The sequence below is a fragment of the Symphalangus syndactylus genome, chromosome 9, assembly GCF_028878055.3.
Source record: "Symphalangus syndactylus isolate Jambi chromosome 9, NHGRI_mSymSyn1-v2.1_pri, whole genome shotgun sequence".
Taxonomy (NCBI): domain Eukaryota; kingdom Metazoa; phylum Chordata; class Mammalia; order Primates; family Hylobatidae; genus Symphalangus; species Symphalangus syndactylus.
This window is the reverse complement of record NC_072431.2, coordinates 91,689,620-91,712,110: the sequence shown is the minus strand read 5'-3', so window position 1 is coordinate 91,712,110 and position 22,491 is coordinate 91,689,620. Positions and strand designations below refer to the sequence as shown.

Here is a 22,491-nt window from a genome sequence, read left to right as displayed (position 1 = left end):
ATGCAAAGTGCCCACTTTCCCTAATGCAGGGCTTGAACCCATGGCTGCAGAGGTAGAAGCCTCCACATAGAAGTGACCAGCTGTCTTCTTCCTTGATTGCTTTTTGCCACATGTCTCTTGTCCGTTTCATATAACTGCCTGTCCACTTCTCCAATTTTCTTCCCTTCTGGTAGACTTTTGAGCTTGTAAGTTATCCACTCTTCTTCCCACACTTACTAGGGAAACTACTAAATTATCTAATGGCACATTCCACAATGCCAAATGGATAACTCTTTAAATGTGCTGATATAAGTACATGAGGAACAGTCTTTCAAATGGTTTGAAGTATAATAAAAAAGCAAATATAACGGCAATATTAGTGAACACTTTTTGGGCAGTTACTGGCACTGCTCCTGAGTTAACGACTTTGTGAAACGGATATCGTTATTTTCTTAAGATTATGGTGCAGTGGGGGAGACACAAAAATAAGGCACTTCACTGAAGTGTGACAGGGAAGTACAGAGCAGGGGCATCTCCTGCTAGGGCAGGAAGACTTCCTGGAAGAAGTGACATGTAAGTTGAAGCAGGAGAGACAGCACACGAGAACAGGGTGATATGACAGCACAGGGCCTTCAACTGGAAGCTCAATCGGATAGAAATGAAGGGCATGGGGAAAGAAGGGGACAGAGTTGAGGCTGGAGAGGAATGGAGAGGCAGATCACACAGAACCTTGGAAGTCATGTTTACGATCGGTTATCCTATGGGCAAGGAGGGGACTGACCTCATCTGACCTGCACTTAGATTATTCTAGCTATACTGTTTAGGATAGGTTTAGGGGGGGTAAAACCAGCACCAAAAAGACTTGACAGGAAGATGAAATGCAGAGATTTGAGAGACACTGACAGAACTTGAGGGCTGACAGTCTTCCAACAATCAGACACTCCTAAAAGACAATGTTATTATGTTTAATCTAGAGATGAGAACACTGAAGCTCTGTGAGTGATGCCAGACTGCCTGGCCAGAGCTGGAATTCACACCAAGGCCTGACTGGTAGCTCGCTGGCCATGCCACAGCTTGAGGACAAGGACACATTGTACTACTGGTAGCTGGGCATGGCTCTACTGCACTCCTCAGCTCTGTGGTCTGCGCTCACCCAGCACCTGTCTCATAGGTAGGAAGTGGCAGGTAAAGGTGGGTGAATAGGTTAAGTGCTACCCTGAGCTCATGTCTTGCATAAGCACAAATCAAAGATTATAAGAGCCCTTTAGCACTGATAGGTGGGTTCTTGCCCATGAATTCTAATCTGCTTCCTCCAACTGTCTCCTCCACTTCTCCACATGGGTGGATAACAGGCATCTCTCAAGAAGACACACCTAAAACCAACTCTTGCCTTTTTCACTCTAAACATGCTCTATCAACAGTCTTTCCCATTTCAGCAAAAGGTAGCTTCACCTTCCAGTATGTTAGGTGACTGTGATCTTACACCCCACAACCAACTGTCAACAAATACTGCAGAGTCTACCATCAAAATTTCTCACCAGCTGCATTACACTGACCTGAGACAACATTATTTTTTATGGAGATGACTGCAGTAGCCTAATTGGTCTCCCCTCTTGACTGCCCCTTTGCTGTTTAGCTCCACACAGCAACCAGAGATCCTTCCAAAATACAAGTTAGATCACTTAACTAACTCCACAACAGCTCAAAGCCCTGTGCTGGCTTCCTACCCCACTCAAAAGCCAAAGACTTCTCAAGGGCCCCTGGGCTCCAACATCATCTGCTCCTCCACCGCACCCTCCCCCACCCCCACTTACATCCCTCTCCTCTACATCTGCTCCACTCACTCTGACACAGCTTCCTTGCTGTTCCTCAAAACCACACCAATCACACTCCTGCTTCAAGAATTTTCGCACTCCTGCTCCTTCTGCAAACACCTCCTACCCCAGGCGCCCACAGAGCTGCATAACTTTTCTTTCCAGATCTCTGACCAAACAACATATTAGTTATTGGACAGGTCATCCCTGGACCACCCTATATTAAATGGTACCTACCCCAATCCCTTTTCCTATTATCCTGTTAAAATGTTCTCCTTTTTATTTGCCACCTTCAACATGCTATACTTACTTGTTTTTGTCCACCTTCCTCACTAGAATACAAATTTCCCAAGGGAAGGAACTCATGCATTTGTCTATTTGTGTTCTGCAATACTAGAACACTGCCTAGAACACTGCAGGCACCTGGTAAACGTTTGTTGGGCAAATGAATGAATGAAGTAAATGGTAAGCTCCAATTGCACACTTTATTATACTGTTTCTGGTTGCTTCTCCCCAACAAGATTGCTGTCTCTCTGAAGAAAGACCATGTCCTTATCTCCTCTTCCTTGGACAGAACTCACTAAAAGTCTACACTGAGAAGTGCTCAACATATAGAACTGAGTTTGAAGAAAAGGAACCTCCAATAAAATGAAATATTTGACATAAAAATTGTATAGAAGCTGGATCTTAACTTGGGCATAAAGAAAGGGTATATGTTTCCCACGGCTGCTATAACAGACTGCCACACTTGGTGGTTTAAAACAACAGAGATGTATTCTCTTACAGTTCTGCAGGCTACAAGTCTGAAATCGGGTTCACTAGGCTAAAATCAAGGTGTTGGCAGGGCCGTACTTCCTCTGGAGGCTCTAGGGGACAATGTGCTGTCTCCTCCAGCTTTCTGGTGGCTGCCACCATTCACTGGCCACCTCATTCCAATTTCTGCCTCCACAGTGGTACTGCCTTCTCCTCCTCTCTTCCATGTTAGCATCTCCCTCTGCCTCCCTTTCATAAAGATAAACGTGACTGCATTTAGGGCCCACCCAGATAATGTAGGTTAATTCCCCATCTCAAGATCCTTAACTTAATCATATCTTTTGCTAAATAAAGTAATATTTACCTTTTTGTCATATAAAGAAACATTTACAGGTTCTAGGAATTAGGGCTTGCTATCCTTGGGGCCATTATTCAGCATACCAGAGAAAGAATTTCTGGTAGTAATGAGTAAACTTGTTACATATTCCTATAGGCTAATTTTCCTTGTCTTTCACCATAAGAAAAGAAAATCAGAACTTTAAAACTAACAAGCAACCTGGTCCATTTAAGGGATTTTTAAAATACTAAGAATATAAATTTATTGGATGAGTAACCACACACATGGGACAGGGAGCCCAGGGAATCCCTTTTTCCATCCTACGCTATAGGCACAGCTTCCTTCCTGTTACCCTAAATATAAATCAGGTTGTGTTCATGTAACACATGAAGAAAAAAGAACCTGAATGATAACAACATAAAGGCTGGGAGGGCCTGAAGTGTAACAATGTTTGTTTTGCTAATAACAATCATCACATTAATAATTTTCCACTTTCCCTTTCCAGAGAAGAGTAAATTTTAAATAGCCACGTCCCCTTCATGACATTGCTAGAACTTTATATAATAATGACAGCTAACATTTATTAAGCAATTATATCAGATTCCATGCAAAACTCTTTACATGCATTAGCTCATTTATTTCTCCCCAAAACTTGTGATGTGAGAAAAATTAGCACTACCATTTTGCAGATGAGGACAGTAAGGCTCACAGAGGATCACAAAGGAAAATGGAGAAGCTGGACTTGATCCCAGGTCTGTCTGGCCTCAAAGCCTGAGCTCATCCATGAGACTATTGCTGGGATACTCTCTCATGCCATTTTTATACTTCTGTTAATTTTTAGCTTATTTTGTTCGAATTAAGCTGTCTATTTTTTAAAGGGAAACAATTTTTTGCTCTGAAGTATCTAATATAACAGAAACACTAGTAGGCATAAAATAAATGTGAATGAGCTTTGGGCCCCCTTTCATAGAACAGCTAAATTTCATTTACCTAGGTGCATAAGGGTCAGATAATTAAACTTCCGAAAATATTCCCAAATCTTATTATTGATGATAAGTCTGGGTCTCTACTCCATCAAATTATTACCAAGCAACAGGATGATTTAATTTTAACCTTCTCTCTCCACTATCAATAACTCTAATGAAGAAGTGAAGGGTCAAAGCTAAGGGAAAATGAAAAGAATAATAAAGAGAAGAAAACCTGACTAAACAACAAAACTAACCCCATGTTCTGTAAATAGCTAAGGCCAGCTGGGATGTGAGAAATTAAAAGAAGATTGAAAAAAACAGCACCATTCTGAACATGAAAAAGTTCACAAACAGTTTTATACATCATGGAAAAGAAAGAATATATCTTAAAACGTATGCACAGGAAATAATTTGAGCATTAAATGGTAATCACATCACAATCACATCCAGGTGAAAAGATTTGGGTCCTAGAAGCCAGTCAAGACTCACAGTCCTTTGGACCACCCTCAGTGGATCTATAACAACACGGACTTATTCTAAAGACAAGCAAAACCACCTTGACAGAAGTCCCCCAGCCAATAATCAGTGTCACATTGTCCTTCCAGCAGAGGCTGCAGGGATACATGTCTGGGCGAAGACTTATATCATCCCGGGGCACATTGGTGATTCTTTGCTTCGAGATGATGTCAAAAATCTTCACACCCTGGAAAATAAAACAGCAGTAAGCATCCTCTACTCAGGAGGAAAGTAACAGAAAACTTATTAACAGCCCCTGCTACACACTACCAATAACCAGCACGGAGAAATATTAGCAGTGTTTACTGAGCATGCAAGGAAAATGCTCCTGCTCCACACAAACCCTGTGGAAACTAAAACCACAAGGAAACCTCCATCCTTCTTTGTGGACAAAGGAGATTTTCTTAGACGGCATGGGTGACCCAAATCCAACAGAAACATGACATGTACAGACATCAATAGCTGCATTTCCAAACTGACAGACAAGTAACATTTCTAATTTTATCGTTCCACCACGAAAAATGAAGTTTGTTTTTTAGAAAGGCTTTGAGTCTGAAAAGCCACCTATACAAAGAAAACTACATCTGACATTTTAAAGTTCTCAAATGAAAACATCGGGCAAGCAGCTAACTAAAAATGAACCAAGAGACCACAGGTTTGTTTTACCTTCATTGTGACCCAGGAGAAGTAAGAAAAGTCCAGAATAAAAAGGTAGAGTGTAGGCAGATTTCTACCATTTAAAACTGAACAGAACTGATTTACTAAATTATACCTTGATGTTTCAAAATATATGCCAGATGTCAAAAAGACCATTTTTAAAACTTCCTACTAGCCCCAATTCATAGCAAGTAAACTTTAAGTTAAAATGCAACACTGAAAATTACGATCCACTTTCTTACAGGCAGGTCTATACTTCTGCCTATGATTATACTGGGAGTAAAAGAGAAATCAGCAATATTCTGCACTTGTTTCATATCAACTCTTACTTGCCTTTGGCCAACAGGCAAATGATATTTTCAAGACCCATTCCCAATGCAGTCCTTCAATTATTAAGATAGCTTTTCATTTTCTTGGCTACTCTCCATGCCTCAGGTTTCTTACTCTAAAATAGTGTCCAGAATATGTTGGGAATGACTATATTATGAAAGCCAAGAGCAATCTAATTTCTTTAACCTCCTAGGTACGATATCAATCGTCCTTTCACCCTTTAGAAATCACCACCACAGCAAGTGGCATCTTTTCCCTTCATTACAGCCCTATCAACTTGGCCATTCTTTTGCCACTGAACAAGCATTGGGAAGACAGAGGCGTTATTTTTTACCATATTATTGGCCCAAGCAATCAGATGGCCTCTCCACTTCACACTCCTTATGTTCCCTTCCCCTTCATGCAGAACAGCAGACTTCCATCTGTTCATCCAAGACCGTTCAAATAGTAGCAGCTAGGGACAAAGAGCATAGACAAAGAATCTTAGAAATTGAAAATCATATATCAGGTTCTTTACTTACTAGTTTTGCCTATCCTCGTGACCAAATAACAAACAACTCACTCTCGACATCTTTAATGTAGACTTATAGTAGTATATTATTTGTACCTTGGAAAGAATTCCTAGCACATCATATTCTCCCCAGGACGTTGTTTAAAATGGATGAGTGTTGAAGTTACTACAAGGCCAAGCCACAAGGTGGCACCAAAACACCAAGATTCATGGAAAATAATGCACATTAGTTAATCAAAAGATTTGTATCGCAAAAGTTCTTCAAGTGATTGTCCGGGAACTGATTTATTTTGTAAATTGGGAAATCAAAACCTCTTAAGTTTTTCACTGAAAGTAAGATATTAATCACAGATTAAACTGTAATAGAAGCAGTCTATGTTTTTCATTTAACTCAAATAATTGAACAATGACTTCTGAACAGTAATTCACGTCACAAAATAAGAAAAACTGGAATTAAGCTTCTTTAGAAATTTCATACTATCTAGGGTCTTTATTTTAAAGGGAAGATTCTATCATTCAAAAAACCTGCTGGATAAATTTTAATATAAAATATAACTGGTCAAAAAAACCTCTACGATTAATAAAGATGTAATTCTAGGAAGTCATACATTATTAAGAACACAACAAATATTTTTCTTGATATATTCCATTTAAATCCTTTAAGAAAAGACATTTATACAGTATGTAACTTAAGGCATGCAATCCTGAAACACGTTTATCCTTCAAAGCAAATGCTGACAACAGATTCCGTAACAGAATTATTAAAATCCCTACCACTACAAGCAATTTCAGTCTACCTTAGTATATTTTATGTCCTCTACCCACCCCAAAAGAGGCAGGGGAAACAAGTTAACAGGGGAAAGAGAGTAAATTCACATTTTATTTGTATTTCCTGTATATCTTTCTCAATAGACTAATACAGGCAGAGGAAGCACAAAATAAAATCCCTAAAATTAAATATGATGTCCATCACCACAAGTAAGCAAAGTACAGTTACTTTAAAATGCTGTAACAGTTTGAAGTTGTGTGACTTCACAACTTCCACAGGGAGACTGGAGGCAGGGATTCTTCTGACCATACTTAGCCCCCCGTCTTCCCATCAGATATATCCTATATATTCTCAGAGACCTTCTAACCTACCCTGTCCTCTCCCATCCCAGGTTCCAATTCAGAAGTCACTACTACCATGTCTCCCTATCCCCCAGTTAGAGGCCTTCGGGAGTGTCCCTGGACTGTGATTCAGCCTCTTTCTCCCATTTGCAGAGAACAGAGAACAGACCCTAGAAATGTAGGAAAGGGGGAGAAAGGCTGAGCACACAGTTCCTGCTACAGAGAAGATTATGCCCCACTAAAGACAGGCAGCTAAAAACAATTATTTTTATTTATTTATTTTTGAGATGGAGTCTCACTCTGTTACCCAGGCTGGAGTGCGGTGGCACCATCTCAGCTCACTGCAACCGTGCCACCTCCTAGGTTCTAGCAATTCTCCTGCTTCAGCCTCCCGAGTAGCTGGGATTACAGGCGTGCACCACCATGTCTGGCTAATTTTTGTACTTTTAGTAGAGACAGGGTTTCACCATGTTGGCCAGGCTCGAACTCCTGACCTCAGGTAAGCCACTGGTCTTGGCCTCCCAAAGTGCTGGGATTACAGGTGTGAGCAACCATGCCTGCCCACAACAATTAAACATGATGAATTGATGAGATCAAAATGTCTATCTTCTATCTGTGGCCTGGATCTGATGGAGGTGATCGTACGAAATGGGCGAAGCACAGTGAGTGCTCAATAACCACCTGCTGGAATGAAGGGTTGACTGGATGGCTGGGAGAACAGCACGGTGGGACACAGCATCAAATTCCTTTCCCTCACCAATTCCCACCTAGAAACAACCAATGTAGTACTAAGAGGAGAACAGTCTGCACCTGTCTTGAAAAAGTTAAATACGCTCCAAATTTTAAGCTAAAAATTCTGTAAAATATGCTAATAATAAGACCCCAGTGAAGGCCATGATTTAACTCATTCCCCCAGAAAAAGCCTGCCTGGGAAGTCAGGCAGGTACTAGAATGCCACAACATCCCCCACCCTCAGTGTAATGGGGCAGGAACGAAGGGGAGTGGCCAGTCTCACTCTGAAACACAAAGGGTTGGGTCCCTAAGCATGCAACCAGCACTGTAGCTGTCCCAGGTGGGAAGGAAAGCAGGCACTCTGACAAAAGGCAGACACCTATGGAAAAATCCTGCATTTGAAAAGAATACAAATTATCCAGGGAGTAATCCCCAACTTGTGACTCAATATGAATAAGACATTCAAAAAAACAAAAGAACTTAAAAGTAAAATCTAATTCTTTTCATAATTCTCATGTAACAACAAAATTAAGAAATTAATAACAAAGAATGAGAAAAAGAACAACACAAAACAAAAATGATACAAAAAACATTCTCAATCTTTGGGTAAAAGAGGAATTCATATGGTAACCAGAGTACTTTGAAAATGAGAAAATACTATAAACCTAAACTTTATGGGATACAATCAAAGTTGTAAAAAAAGGAAAATCTAGATTTAAAAGTTAATAATGAACATGACATGCCACTACACAACAAAAGAAAAACATTTCATTGAGGGATACGAAAGGAGAACTCAATAAACAGAAAGGCACATTATATTCATGGATAGTAAGACTCCAATTCTCACTAAAGAGCTTAAGTCTCATTAAATTAACCTATAATTTTAATGCAAATCCAAAAAAAATCCCAAAGGGATTATTTCTAGAAATTCCAAAAATGCTAAAAATTCATTTAAAAAAAATGAGAGAATAACAGGAATTTTTTTAAAATTAAGTAATTTAGGGGGAGGAATGGATTTGTCCAGACAGATAGTAAAACATTTTATAAAATCAACACTCAGAACAGTACAGCAATGTTTCTAGAATTGATAGATGAAGGAAAAGTAATGAACTGATAAAGACGAACCAAAATGATATGGTCAGGAATGGGTATGTGGGGTGGGGGGTACAGTGGAGTGTGTGCAGAGAAAGAGGTATCTTCAAACTACTGAGCTGCGGTCTTGGACACCATCTTTCTGGAGGATCATTTGGCATCATGGACTCAAAGCTTTAAAAAAAAAATAACACCAGGAAGTTGCTACCTAGAAACTTACACTAAGAAATGATCAGACAAGTTAGTAAAGATGCATGTAAAGCTATTTATAACAGCCACAAATGGACTAACAACTGAGGAATGACAGAGCATAATATGATGGAGCACACACAATGAGTATGTATCCATTACTATTTTATGCATGTATCTTCATTAACACAAAAAGCTATGAGGGCATATTAAATAAAAAAGCAGATGACAAAACAGTATTCAATACAATGTCCTTAAAATGTGAATGTGTATCCACATACATTATAAAATCTAAAAGATACATGACAAAGTAATCCTAATTCTATAAATGAGTGCTGAAATTTTATATTATTTTTATTTTATAATTATTCTGCACTAAATATATGAATATTTTTATAATGTTAATACATTAATGGGAATGAAAATCCATTCTCTTATTTTTACAATCAGGAAAACTTAGAGGAATAGTTAAAATGAAACAACAAAGTAATATCAAAAATTCACTGGAGATTGGGTGCAGTGGCTCATGCCTGTAATCCCAGCACTTTGGGAGGCCGAGGTGGGTGGATCACCTGAGGTCAGGAGTTTGAGACCAGCCTGGCCAACATGGTGAAACCCCGTCTCTACTAAAAATACAAAAAAATTAGCCAGGCATGGTGGCCGGCACCTGTAATCCCAGCTACTCGGGGTAGGGGGTGAGGCAGGAGAATCGCTTGACCCTGGGAGGAGGAGGTTGCAGTGAGCCAAGATTGCACCATTGCACTCCAGCCTGGGCAACAAGAGCAAAACTCTGTCTCAAAAAAATATATAAATAAATAAATAAATAAATAAATAAATATTCACTGGAACTTAAAGAAGTAATGTTTGAGGCACACTGAACATGTATTAGAATGAATTTACATAAACTGTATATACTTTTCAAATAAAACATTAACTTCTTCAGAAAACTTAATTAAATCTTGTTGCAATTCCTACCAAAATGCAAGCTCACTCCAATGGACCCTTTCTGTTACACTCAGTGTGCTCTAAGCTATGGGAGGAAGCAGAGGTGGCTGAACTCTGTCCTCCCTTTGCCTCCTACTCTACCTCCCAAAACAAGAAACTAAAAACTTCCAGCAGAGGGGAGGAGTCAAAGGAAGGACAGAAGAATTCTGAATCCAGGCCATCTCAGGATTGATTCCCAAAAACCTTGCGGACCCTGCTCTGACATGCAATTAAAAGAGCAAAGAAGCTTCTCCCAGTGATATTTCTATAATGCAGACAGGCATATGCCATTCTATGCAACTGATGTGTGCTCAAAAATGGAGCGGATATAAAAAATTAACCTCTGTAAATGAAACATTTTAACTAATTAACATTACAAGTTTTGACAGGATTCACGTTATTTTCTTATGTTTTTCAAATAGCCTAAGTCCCTATCACTTTATATTTTGTGGATGAAAAATAAGAAAATATCTGTAAATAAAGTAGGTCATCACAAACATACTAAGGAAAGTCATCATTTAAGAGAATTCTTTTGTAAGTCAAATAATTTCCCCCCAATTTATTGGTTCTGTATATGTTTTATGGTCACACTGGTTTTCTCACTGCACAACTAACTCTATTAAATCTTGTTCACTGAGATTGGTGTGTTTACCTTGCATTTCCCCAACCAGTGCACTGGGGAAAAGGATCATATCTTATACTTTGCTAGACACACAGGCATAATAAATATTAAATATTAAGTAGGCTATCCGAGTCTACTAGTCTTAATTCTTTCCTTCTCTGACCATACACACAATGCGTTTGCTACAGGAGGAGCTACGCGATTTCCCAAAGCCTTTCAGTTACTCAGCCTATCTTTACAGTTAGTAATACTCCTAAACTATTTTGAACACACTGGAATCTACTCCAATCTCAAAAATTTAAAGAACCCAATGACTAATTCATACAATCAACACAGCCTTGCTTTTAGAAAGGGCTCACTTCTATGGATCCCATATCCAGGCATGTAATGTCAGTCTATTTCCCTTTGCTGAAGGCCGGCAGATAGAATTTGTGCACAACTTGTCAAAAATTTGAAAGCTGCTTTTAAGGTTAGCCTTCCTCTATTAAGTAATTGCAGCTCTTTTATTTCAGAGACACGAACTGGCCACACATTTGGCCTGAACGGTAATTTCTGAAATGTGTCTGCAGGCCTGCAGAAGGCTCTCTGGACTGCCACAGTGCCTACTTCTCCAGGCTCTCTCGCATCTGGCCTGCTTCTCTCCTTGATGTTACCTGCCTGGTCCTGTCGAACATTTATTTCTGCCTTTCCTCTCCACCCTACTTTATTCTTTACTCCTGAGTCCACTCTTCCTATCCTACATAGTATAAAACCTTAAATGCCTGCTAGTAATTACGGAGTCATTTCTATATCTCTGAAACTCTCATGCAGGATTTGCTTTGATTTGACATAGAGTTTCATACAGAAGGGAGAATGGCCAAATGATCCACTCTCCATTGGCTTTTTTATCCTAATCTCTGTGAATTTCAAGCAGAAACATATTTTCTGATAGGAATGCCAAGGAAAGCTTTGCTTTGGTGATTTAAGAAAAGATGAACTCCTTTTCTTACAAACATTCTATACTAATTTAACTACCACAAAACTATCTGCCTGTACTTCACTGACATTTAATAATATCCATTTTTTCCTTCCAGTCATAAAACTGCCCACAGACCTACTGAGCATGAATGTTCTACAAAGCATTTTATGGGGTAAGGCATTGAAAAAAACTACCCTTAAAAGCAGCTGGTTAATTTATTTGGTTCATCTTCCATACCCTGTAATATTGAATTGTCATTATCACAATACTAAGAGCAATTTAAGCTCAATGGGAGCTAAGTACATGGAGAGGAAAAGCTGTTTCCAAGAGGTCTATTTTTTTGTTGGAAAAAGTATTTTAGGGCTTTATTTCCCATAAATCCACATTCTGGCAGTCAGCACTCTCAGTACTTATATTTCAATATGAGCCCTCACATCCTCAGCAATATACTTTATTCTCCTCTGTTTTGTGCTGATAAATCTATCTAGTGCTTTCCTACTCTACAGAGTGGTATAAGGACACGGAGCCCAGAATCTCCCACATGTGTAGCAAGACTCCTATCGGGCTGTAATGAAGTCCTCGATTCTGGTCACCTAACGCCCATCATTACTTATCACTCACTCTTCCCTGATGGAGTTGAAAAGAGTATGATTGGCCCTGTTTTAATCATCTTGTGATCTTTCAAGTTGATAAATCACTTGGCTCCTTCAGGCTTCCTAAATACTGACCACACTGCTAGCTTTGAGGCAGACAAGAAAGTGGGCAAGATTCAGCAGGGGCTTCAGCCCAGGGTCAAGGCTTAGATACCATGTGTGTTCCTACGGGGAGAACCGAGGGGCTTGAAGAAAACAAATATTTCACAAAGGAGAACCTGTGCTAGGTCAGGAAGGTGCAGAAGATCCAGGTAATAAAATAGAGAAATAGAGAAAAGTAAAACCCAGCAAATAAAACTATCTCAATAAAAATAAACAAAGGGCATAACAATGGGAAAGTCTTGTTATGAAAGGATGTAAATATTCAAGATTAGAAAAGATCATGAGCAAAATTTTAAGTCAAGAAGGCAAGTGAGAAAACTATGAGTGAGTGTGGAGAAGACCTAGGATGGTGGCTGGCTACTGACAGCAAATAGGGTCTTGAATCCTGAAGGAGGCAGGAATGACCAGGAACCCATATGGAGCAGGTAAGTGTCTTTGTCTTGCTTTGTGCTTAGGCTTAGCGCCAAAGTTTCAAACACGCAGCTTTTCTAAACACCACCAACAGCTCTACTATGTCCATCAAGATAGAATATAAACATGTGGGAAGAAAAAGAGAACTTCCCAAATACATTATTGCCTTAAATTCAGTGGTTATTTTCTGAACAAGTTATAATGCTTCAATCTCCTTTATCTGAATTTAACATGTTTAAAACCAGTTCAGTACAGACAAAATGTTGGTACCATAGAAAACCTCTGTGCACAAGGGTTCCTAGAGCCCACTCAAATGCCACTTGCTTACAAACAATATTTTACTAAACACCATTCCTATGCAACACAGACATTTTTTTTTAACTTGTATTTTAATTTCAGGGGTTTATGTGCAGGTTGGTTATGTAGGTACAGTCGTGCCACAGGGGGTTGTTGCACAGATTATTTTGTCACCTAGGTATTAAGCCTAGTATCCATTAGTTATTTTTTCCAGATCCTCTCCCTCCTCCCATCCTCCATCCTCCAATAGGCCCCAGTGTGTCTTGTTCCCCTCTATGTATCCATGTGTTCTCATCATTTAGCTCCCACTTACAAATGAGAACATGTGGTATTTGGTTTTCTGTTCCTGCATTAGCAACACAGACTTTGGACAGGCCCTTGCAGTTAATTCTGTGAAACCTATATAGACAGACCAATGCTTTGAAATTTAAAAAACACTGTATCAACATAAGGTAATGATCAATTCAGCAACCAAGAAATCCAAGCAAAGGTTCCACGAGAACAAAATAAGTTAAACACCGGAGGTGCCATTTAGGAGCAGCTTTCTTTGCATTAAAAAACTAGAGATGACAGCCAGATAAAGATCTACCTACCCATCTATGAGGTATCTACCTACACACCTATGTGGGCTTGGCAATCAAGCCAGCATGTGAGGTAGTCCCCTATTTAAACTACTAATCTGCAATTTCTGCAAATGCAAGCACATAATTACAAGTGCGATTTCAGAAATGACTAGGACACTTTCTAAGTAATTTTACCACTTAAAAAACATCTTCCATATGGATCCCACAGATTTAATAGAGCTGGCTGTTCATACCAAACACATTGAGTCTGTTTTTCAGTTTGCAGTTATCTGAGGATACATTTCCCAGGGCTGGGCTCAATGTCAAACACCCTCAGCATCAGGGTAGAGATAACACAAAAGTCATCCACTGGGTGATTAAACTTCAATTAATGTTCTCTGCAATGAACAAATATCTCTAACTTTAACTACATATAATCTCAATCATTGATGACTGGTGAAAATCCTTGCACAGTGAGTATATCAAAAAGAAATGCGAAATTGCTAAGTCTTCAATAATGCAGACAGTTAACTGAAAACACGGGTTTATGTATTTGAACAAGCCCTTCACACAATTTAAAGTAAAACAGGCCAGGCGCAGTGTCTCACGCCTGTAATCCCAGCACTTTAGGAGGCCGAGGCGGGCAGATCACAAGGTCAAGAGATGGAGACCATCCTGGCCAACAAGGTGAAGCTCCGTCTCTACTAAAGATACAAAAATTAGCTGGGCGTGGTGGTGCACGCCTGTAGTCCCAGCTACTTGGGAGTCTGAGGCAGAAGAATCACTGGAACCCGGGAAGCAGAGGTTGCAGTGAGCCGAGATCGTGCCACTGCACTCCAGCCTGACGACAGAGTGAGAATCTGTCTCAAAAAACAAAACAAAACAAAACAAAAACTAAACAAAAACAAAGTAAAGCCCAAAAGTTGAAAAAAAAAAAAAAGACACTACCTGCAGAAGAAAATGAGTCAAATGAACCCAATTTCAAACACTATAATCCACTTTCTTACCATCTCTATGAAAAACTGGCATTAACTGGACACACTGGTCAGCACTGATAGCTTTCATGGAAGTGGCAGAACTGATGGTTTTGGGGCAGACTCACATCTACATGGTAACATATGTTCATCTTCTCTACACACTTCAGGGTCTACTCTAAAGTCTCATTTAGACTCCTATAATGCCTCCCTGGGAACAAGAATAATTATTCCAGATTTGGCCAAAATTGGAGAAAAGGCTGCAGGCTATTCAGTAAGCAGCAATAATTTGTGCTCAAACTGACAGTAAATATCAAGTGGACAGCCTTCATTGTCCTGGCTTCTATGGTAATATTAAAAGCTGCCCTAAGCAAGGAATACAATCAGACAAATCACAAAGGAAGCTACAGAAGTAGCTAATAAATAAAAATGTTCAAAATCACTAAAAATTCAAACATACTATAAAATAGAAAACTGGAGTATCTTTATATATCAGATTGGCAATGAGCATGTGGTAAAATAGGTACTCACACATAGCTGATGTAAACTGGTGTAAGTTTTCTGGAATACAATTTTACTTAGCAACACATATTAAATGCCTAAAAAATAATCATAACCTTTGATTCAGTAATTCCAATCCTAAGAATCAATGGTAGGAAAACATTCAGAGGAATAGATGAAAGGCCAAAGATTTCAAGCTTCACCACATCATGATTTATGACAGCCAAACATTGGATACAACCTAAAGGTCCAAAGACAGAAGAATGGTTAAGAAAATCAAATAGATCCATAAGATAGACTATTATGCAACTATTCAATAACACTGAACTAAGAATAGACGTCCACAATGTAGGGAATTTCATATGATGTGCAATGATAAGTTAAAACAAGATCTAAAATAATTGAGATTACTCTATACATTCCTTTAATTTTTATTATTATAAAAATAATGCATGCTTACTACAAAAAAGTAAATAAAAGCCAATGAAAGTCAGAAAGGACATTCATAATCCTGCCCAGACACAAATACTGTTAATATTGGTGTACAGCCTTCCATGAATACATCTACATACATAATTTTATTTCTACAGAAAAGGATAATCAGACCATACATATATTTTAGAAAAGTACCTCAACAGAAGCAATCTATCAAATGTTGAGAATTTTATTTATTCCAACTGAGAAAGAGAAAAGCTGACAACCAGAAGCTAGCCTGGCACCCACAGCAGGGCCCTGATGTTCTCTTGATGAATATATACAATTTCACAGAAAACCAACATCAGCCAAGGCCACTCCATGACCATGAAGGACCAGGACAGAAGCAAGACCACTCCATAATCATGTCTGAATGCAAACAAGACATGAACATTTTCCAAGTCGTGGCAATGACCAAACACCTCCCACTTTGGCTAAAATGACAGACTGCTGCTTCTTTACCAGTTATGACTCTGGCTTTGGCTTAGCCTTTTCTCCTTCTAGATAAGATTTATTAAAATGCCCAGCTGTAGAATTACTCATGCTTCATGACAGCATCCAATCTAGAGCAAAGCCCTGATGCCTTAAACCTCCCCGAAATCACCTCACACCAGCCTAAATCCTACAATTCTTCTAACATCTTCCTAAAACCATATGGCGTGCTCCTGGTGATCTTTGGCCGCAGGGCACTGACACAGCTAATTCACTATTGTTAGACAGTTAGCTTGTACCAATTTTCACTGTTACAAACATCAAGAAAATTGGCTGAAATTAAGTTAGAAAATTAAAAGGAAAACAAACAAACATACAGGTTGCGGGGGATCCAAAAGGCTTAAAGACAAATAAAGGACTGTAAATTTACCCCATAGTGTTGTATGCGAATATACAAATACACTCATTTTCCTATCAAGTCACTATTCTGACTAATGGTCTTATTAACTATATTCTACCTACACCATCCTACCTATATGCTTTTGGAAGCCTGCCACCATTTCTGAAATCAAGATCCCGTGTACACACAGCACCTAACATGAAGCATGACACAAAGTTGTATTCAGGAAGCAGATTCAAACCAAATACTCCTGTGAAATGATGTACCATGACACCAACTAACAATGACTGCAATTGTGACCCCTTGCTTTATACAGCCTTATCTTAAAGCAAAAGAGAGAAAGAGAACCTCTCAGTGTTAATGGATCAGCTGAGGTTAAATCCCACAAGAAAATCTAATGAACATCTCTGAACTGGCAATGACACTTGCGGTCATTGCTCAAAATACTTAAGAATAAGCACAGGACTCTCCATATGCAAAAGAAGATATTATCAGCAAGGAGCAAAAGATGGTTATAAGGAAGAGATATGGTAGTTTTAACATCAGAATTCAGGGGAAAGCTACAATCAGTATGGAAATATTATATGAAAAAGTTAGCTGAACTCATTAAAGAAAAAAGTATATTTTTAACAGGCATTTGATGGATATGAGACAATGGGAATCATAAAAGAAAATGAAGTTGCTATGGACCCAACTCTCCCACCCCGACCACTGTAGATACCATTCAAATACTCTGGGAGTCCTACATATTGACATCAAAAAAGCAATCAGCAATGAAGAACACCTGTTTTTCAGACTGAAAATGATTTTTATTTAAGCATTATATTCCTATTTTTAGCCTCAGATAGCTTAGCATACATAGGAAAACTCACCAAAAAACACTTTAACAATAGAGCTATTTTATTGCTTGGTTTTTCATATCTAAAAAATGCTTGTGAAGGTTACATTTGTGTTTTACTTCCTACTAATCAATAGTTTTTAATCAATTTTGGTACATTGACGACAGCATGAAATAAATTTCTAGGAATGGAACCACAACTTACAACACAGTACCTAGAAGAAATAAAGGTATGTATTTACAATGCCTCAACATGCAACCATTAGATTGGTGGCTGCCTGTGGTATAACTGTGAATTAACTAGGAAGTCTTAATTTAAATTCTTAAAAATGTTCAGACGATTCACTTGAAAACTACAATGGTAAGTAATGTGGGAAGAAGTTTCAGGTAGAAGGCTACAATCAAGCATCTGAAAACTTGCAGAAATATTATCCTAGAGATCCAAACACTGGACAGGAGACAGAGAGGAACTGCTAATGTCAACACCCTTCTGGCCACCAAAACCCCAGCTCCATCTGACCCAAAGATGAACAAACACATGAGGAAGCACTCCTACACTTCATGTTTAGGGATGGCAGTGGTAAGAAAAGGCTCACTGGATCATTTAGATTCTAAAAAGATTTGTAGCCAGAGGACTGGAAGCTATGGGGAGATGATGGCCAAAAGGGCACAGACTTTCAGTTCTAAGATGAATAAATTCGGGGATCTAATGTACACTACAGTTACTATATTTAATAATGCTATATTAAATACTTAAAATTTACTAATGGATTTTAAGTATTCGCATACCCAGAAAAAGGTAACTATGTGAGGCAACTGATAATGTTAATTAGCTTGAACGTGGCAATCACTTCACAATACATACTAAATACATTTGGTATATATCAAATTATCATTGTATAACTTAAATATTTATAATTTGGCTGGGCGCGGTGGCTGACGCCTGTAATCCTAGCACTTTGGGAGGCCGAGGCAGGCGGATCACGAGGTCAGGAGTTTGAGACCAGCCTGGCCAACGTAGCAAAACCCCGTCTCTACTAAAAATACAAAAAAAAAAAAAAAAAATATATATATATATATATATAAAAAATATAAAATTTTAATTTGTCAATTATACCTCAATAAAGCTAGAAAAAAATAAAAACAATGTTGATAACAAAGGCAAAAGAAATAAAATTTAAGAATAATCTTAATAATAATTTTTTAAATATTTAGTTTTATAAAAAGCTTCCCGGATTGAAACCTCCTTCAAAAAGGATTCAAAATCCAATTTATTATTTGCAGACCACTGCTGGAAGCTTACAGAAGCTGGTTGACGCTACCACCTCTGTCCTTCAGGTAAAATTTGCCATTTCAAATTTTCCTCATTTCATTCAGTCCAGTCCTTTCCTTGTTGGCTGACTGACATTTTCTAGCTTGCAAAGCAACTTGTCCCTGCAGCCAGGTCCCCTCATTCTATCCCACCATAATGCCAAACAGCTGACTGTCTGATTTCTAAAAATGAACTCCACTGCAAACGGCATCATGACAATTTAATGATTTGTCAAAGTAGTAGAACCAGTTATTATAAAGTGTATTTCAGTGTTCAAAGGTAAGGGTTCTATGAAGCTAAAGTTTACCTGCTGACAGGGAAAGCTGGACAATTAAAAAAAAAAATCCAGACAAGATTCACTTGGCAGACTTATTTCTAAAATAGAAACTTCATTTGCCATGCTCCTGTATTAAAATTCTTGCTACACAAGAAGGTTACACTTAGAAAAAAAATTCATTGGTTCACGTGTTCGAAAGCTCTCTCCAATGGCACTTTTAAGAGATGTGCTTCCTCTTTTCTTTCTTTTTTTTTTTCAAGATGGAAACAAAACAGAATATGGAATAAGCTTTTTATGCTCATGTGTCAAGCACTGGAGTCCATAAATCCAGCTATGGCATTCAACTACTAAGAAGATATCTTGAAAACCTAAAATAAAAGTTTATGCCAGACAGAACTACAGCCTCCTAGTCCTAGTCCCTGGTGGATAAAGAGCTATCTCTAAACACCTAAGAAGCCAGAACTTTAAAAAGGAAATAGCTGTCAAACTACAGTTTCACGTTTTCTTCTGCTACATTGCTATGTTCTGCAGTACTATTTTGAAAAGTATGTTCTGATTACTTTAATAATTTTATAGGAATCAAAAATTGTAATAAGATTAAACAACTATTAAATATTAATAGACATCTCTCTCAAATTTTCTTATGACTTCATGAATATCTCATAGTGGTCCTCTACTTTTCTACTTAGTTCCTCTAGTCTCTGTGCCACTTTAACTCATTGTTTGTAGAAGGTGGCATATAATTCCAATGATTTATTTGGCTGTCAGTATAGAGATCAGTGTTCTTAAGGGTTAAGAACGTCTTTATTCCACATTACACCTTCATTTGGCTAGTCTTTGCTCCAATTTTTTGAAGATTAAATTATTTCTTAAAGGTGGAAAGTCGTAACCTCTCAGTTATCTAATGTATGCCTTTATTCTCTTTTCCTCCTATGTGATCTGCCACCTGTTCTCAACAGAGGAGGGATCTTGATATCTATAACATATGATTATTGCAACGTTATAACCATTTGCTAAATGTTGGGCTTTTCAAAATTGTTCTGCCTAGTTTATGCTGCTAGTTTAAAATTGCAGCTGAAAGGATTGAAGTAGCTACTGAGCCAATGTAGTTATCTCATTTTTCAAAGATATAAACCTCTATATTCAGTTACAAAAAGAGCAGCTCCTAAAAATTTGCGAACACTTTCAAAATGAAAGTGATCATTTCACAATAGTTCTCCTTTCTTAATGTAACCTTCTAAATGCCTTTAGTTTTTAACATCAAAGATATATTTCTTAATGAAATTAGAAAAATACATCCTAAAATACCTCAACTAAATAAATCTATTTCAAAACAAACAAAACACGCTAATGTCAAAAACGTAGCATAAATAATCTTTACAAGTACATGCCACACAACATGTAGAAAAAGGAAATTCTCTGGAGATTTCTGCAAACCACACCAAACTGATACACATTTTGAAAATCTCCATTTAACCACATGCAAACAGATCATTATAGTTTATCAAGTAAATGGTACCTTTTAGTACTTACTAAATACATATTTACATGATAAAATTTAATGGATCCAAATAAATCAAAGTTTGTACGTTACAAGTCATTAAATTGTGGACACAGTTACATGTTTCTAAAGCCTTTAACATAAGTAAAATAAACTATAATGGCTTTTTAAATAAATTATTCTAAATCACAAACTATTATCACACTTTTAAAAGACTTGTCATACACACACACAGACACACCCCTCCATATATACAGATAAACAGGTATATCATATATATATATATATCTTCTTTAGTAGTGGAAATACTTTGCTTGTATTACCCTAGGGTGCTTTGATTGTACTGGGAATAAAAACAGGCTTTCCTTAAAGAATGATAATATATAATGGCTTTTTAAAGGGAAAGAACCCCAAACCAAAGTTTTAAGAGTAGATAGTCTTTGACTTATGATTATTTGACTTAACGATTTTTCAACTTTATGATGGTACCCATACAATGATTCAATTTCTCACTTTCAGTCTTCAATAAATTACATTATATATTCAATACTTTATTATAAAATAGGCTTTGTGTTAAATGATTTTGCCTAACTGTAGTGTTCTGACTACAATTAACGTAGGCCAGGCTAAGATGTGATGTTCAGTAGGTTAGGTATATTAAATGCATTTTTGACTTAACAGTATTTTCAACTTACAATAGGTTTATCGGGACAACCTCAACTGTAAATTGAGGAGCATCTGTATTTCATCTGCCATCCCATAACTAATTACAGAAAAATTAGTGGCTCTGAAACCTAAAAGGGGTACTGGCATAAAGATAGCTATATAGATTGGTAGAATTCAGAGTCCAGAAATAAACCCTCACATTTATGGTTAACCAATGTTCCACAAAGGGCCCAACACAATGGGAAAGGAATAGTCTTTGCAACAATGATGCTGGGTCAACTGGATATTCATATGCAAAAGAATAAATTTGGACTCCTGTCTTACATCATACACAACAATGAACTCAAAATATATTGTACACCTAATTTAAGAGTAAAAAATACAAAAGTCTTAAAAGAAGCAAGCATTAATCTTCATGACCTTGGAAGAGGCAACAGGCAGTGATCTCTTGGATACAGCACAAGTATCAAAAAAAATTAAGATAAATGTGACTTTATTGAAGTTACAAACTTCTGTGCCTCAAAGGATACCATCCATAACGTGAAAAGACAACTTATAGGCTGGGAAAAAATATTTGCGAATCATGTATCCGATAAGGAATATCTACCCAGAACTTATTTTTAAAGTTTACAACTTTATAATAAAAAAAAACCCCAATTAAAAAATAAGCGAAGAATCTGAATAAACATTTCTCCAAAGAAGATATGCAAATGGCCAATAAGCACAGGAAAAGATGGTCAACATCATCAGTCATTAGATGAAAGTCAAAACCATAATGAACTATCACTTAACACATACCAGAGTGATTATAATCAAAAAGAGAAAATAAAATGAATATTGGTGAGAATGTAGACAATTAAAACCCTCATATATTTCTGATGAGAATGTAAAATGGAACAATCACTTTGGGAAACGGTTTGGCAATTCTTCAAAATGTCCAACATAGAGTTACCATATGATTCAACAATTCCATACTCAAGAGAAATGAAAACACACAGCCACAAAAAGCTGTACAAAAATGTTCATAGCAGCATTATTCATAATAGCCAAAAAGTAGAAACAATCCAAATGTCAATCAAGCGATAAACGGATGAATAAAACGTGATAGATCAATAAAATGAAATATTATTTGGACATAAAAAGGAATGAAATACGGATACATGCCACAACATTGATGTACCTAGAAAAATAAGGAAAGAAGCTAGACACAAAGGCCATATATTATACGATTCCATTTATATGAAATAGCCAGAATAGGAAAACTTATAGAGAAAGAAAATAGATTAGTGGTTGCCTAGGGATGAGAGGAGGGGAGGAAGGAAGATGGGGAGTGACTGCTAATAGGTACGAGGTTTCTTTTTGGGGTGATGGGAGTGTTCTAAAATTAGATTATGTTGATGGTTGCACAGCACTGTAAATATATTAAAAACCACTAAACAGCATACTATCATCTGGTGAACCTCATGGTATGCAAATTATGTATCAATAAAGCTATTTTAAAACATCTAAAAAAACAGATGACTTAATACCAATTACTT

At 37.6% G+C, this 22,491-nt stretch overlaps 1 protein-coding gene across 5 annotated transcripts in view; it reads right to left on the bottom strand.

Annotated features, from left to right (window-relative positions):
* The window catches only part of VPS41 (VPS41 subunit of HOPS complex), a 213,798-nt gene that overhangs the window by 67,712 nt on the left and 123,595 nt on the right, over nucleotides 1-22,491 (bottom strand). For all 5 annotated transcript variants that reach the window (XM_055293371.2, XM_063609643.1, XM_055293370.2 and 2 more), the window contains 2 exons: nucleotides 5,689-5,808; nucleotides 4,408-4,554 (listed from right to left, as the gene is read on the bottom strand). In XM_055293371.2, the coding sequence (XP_055149346.1) occupies nucleotides 4,408-4,554; nucleotides 5,689-5,808 (267 nt within the window). The remainder of the gene's footprint in view (nucleotides 1-4,407; nucleotides 4,555-5,688; nucleotides 5,809-22,491) is intronic.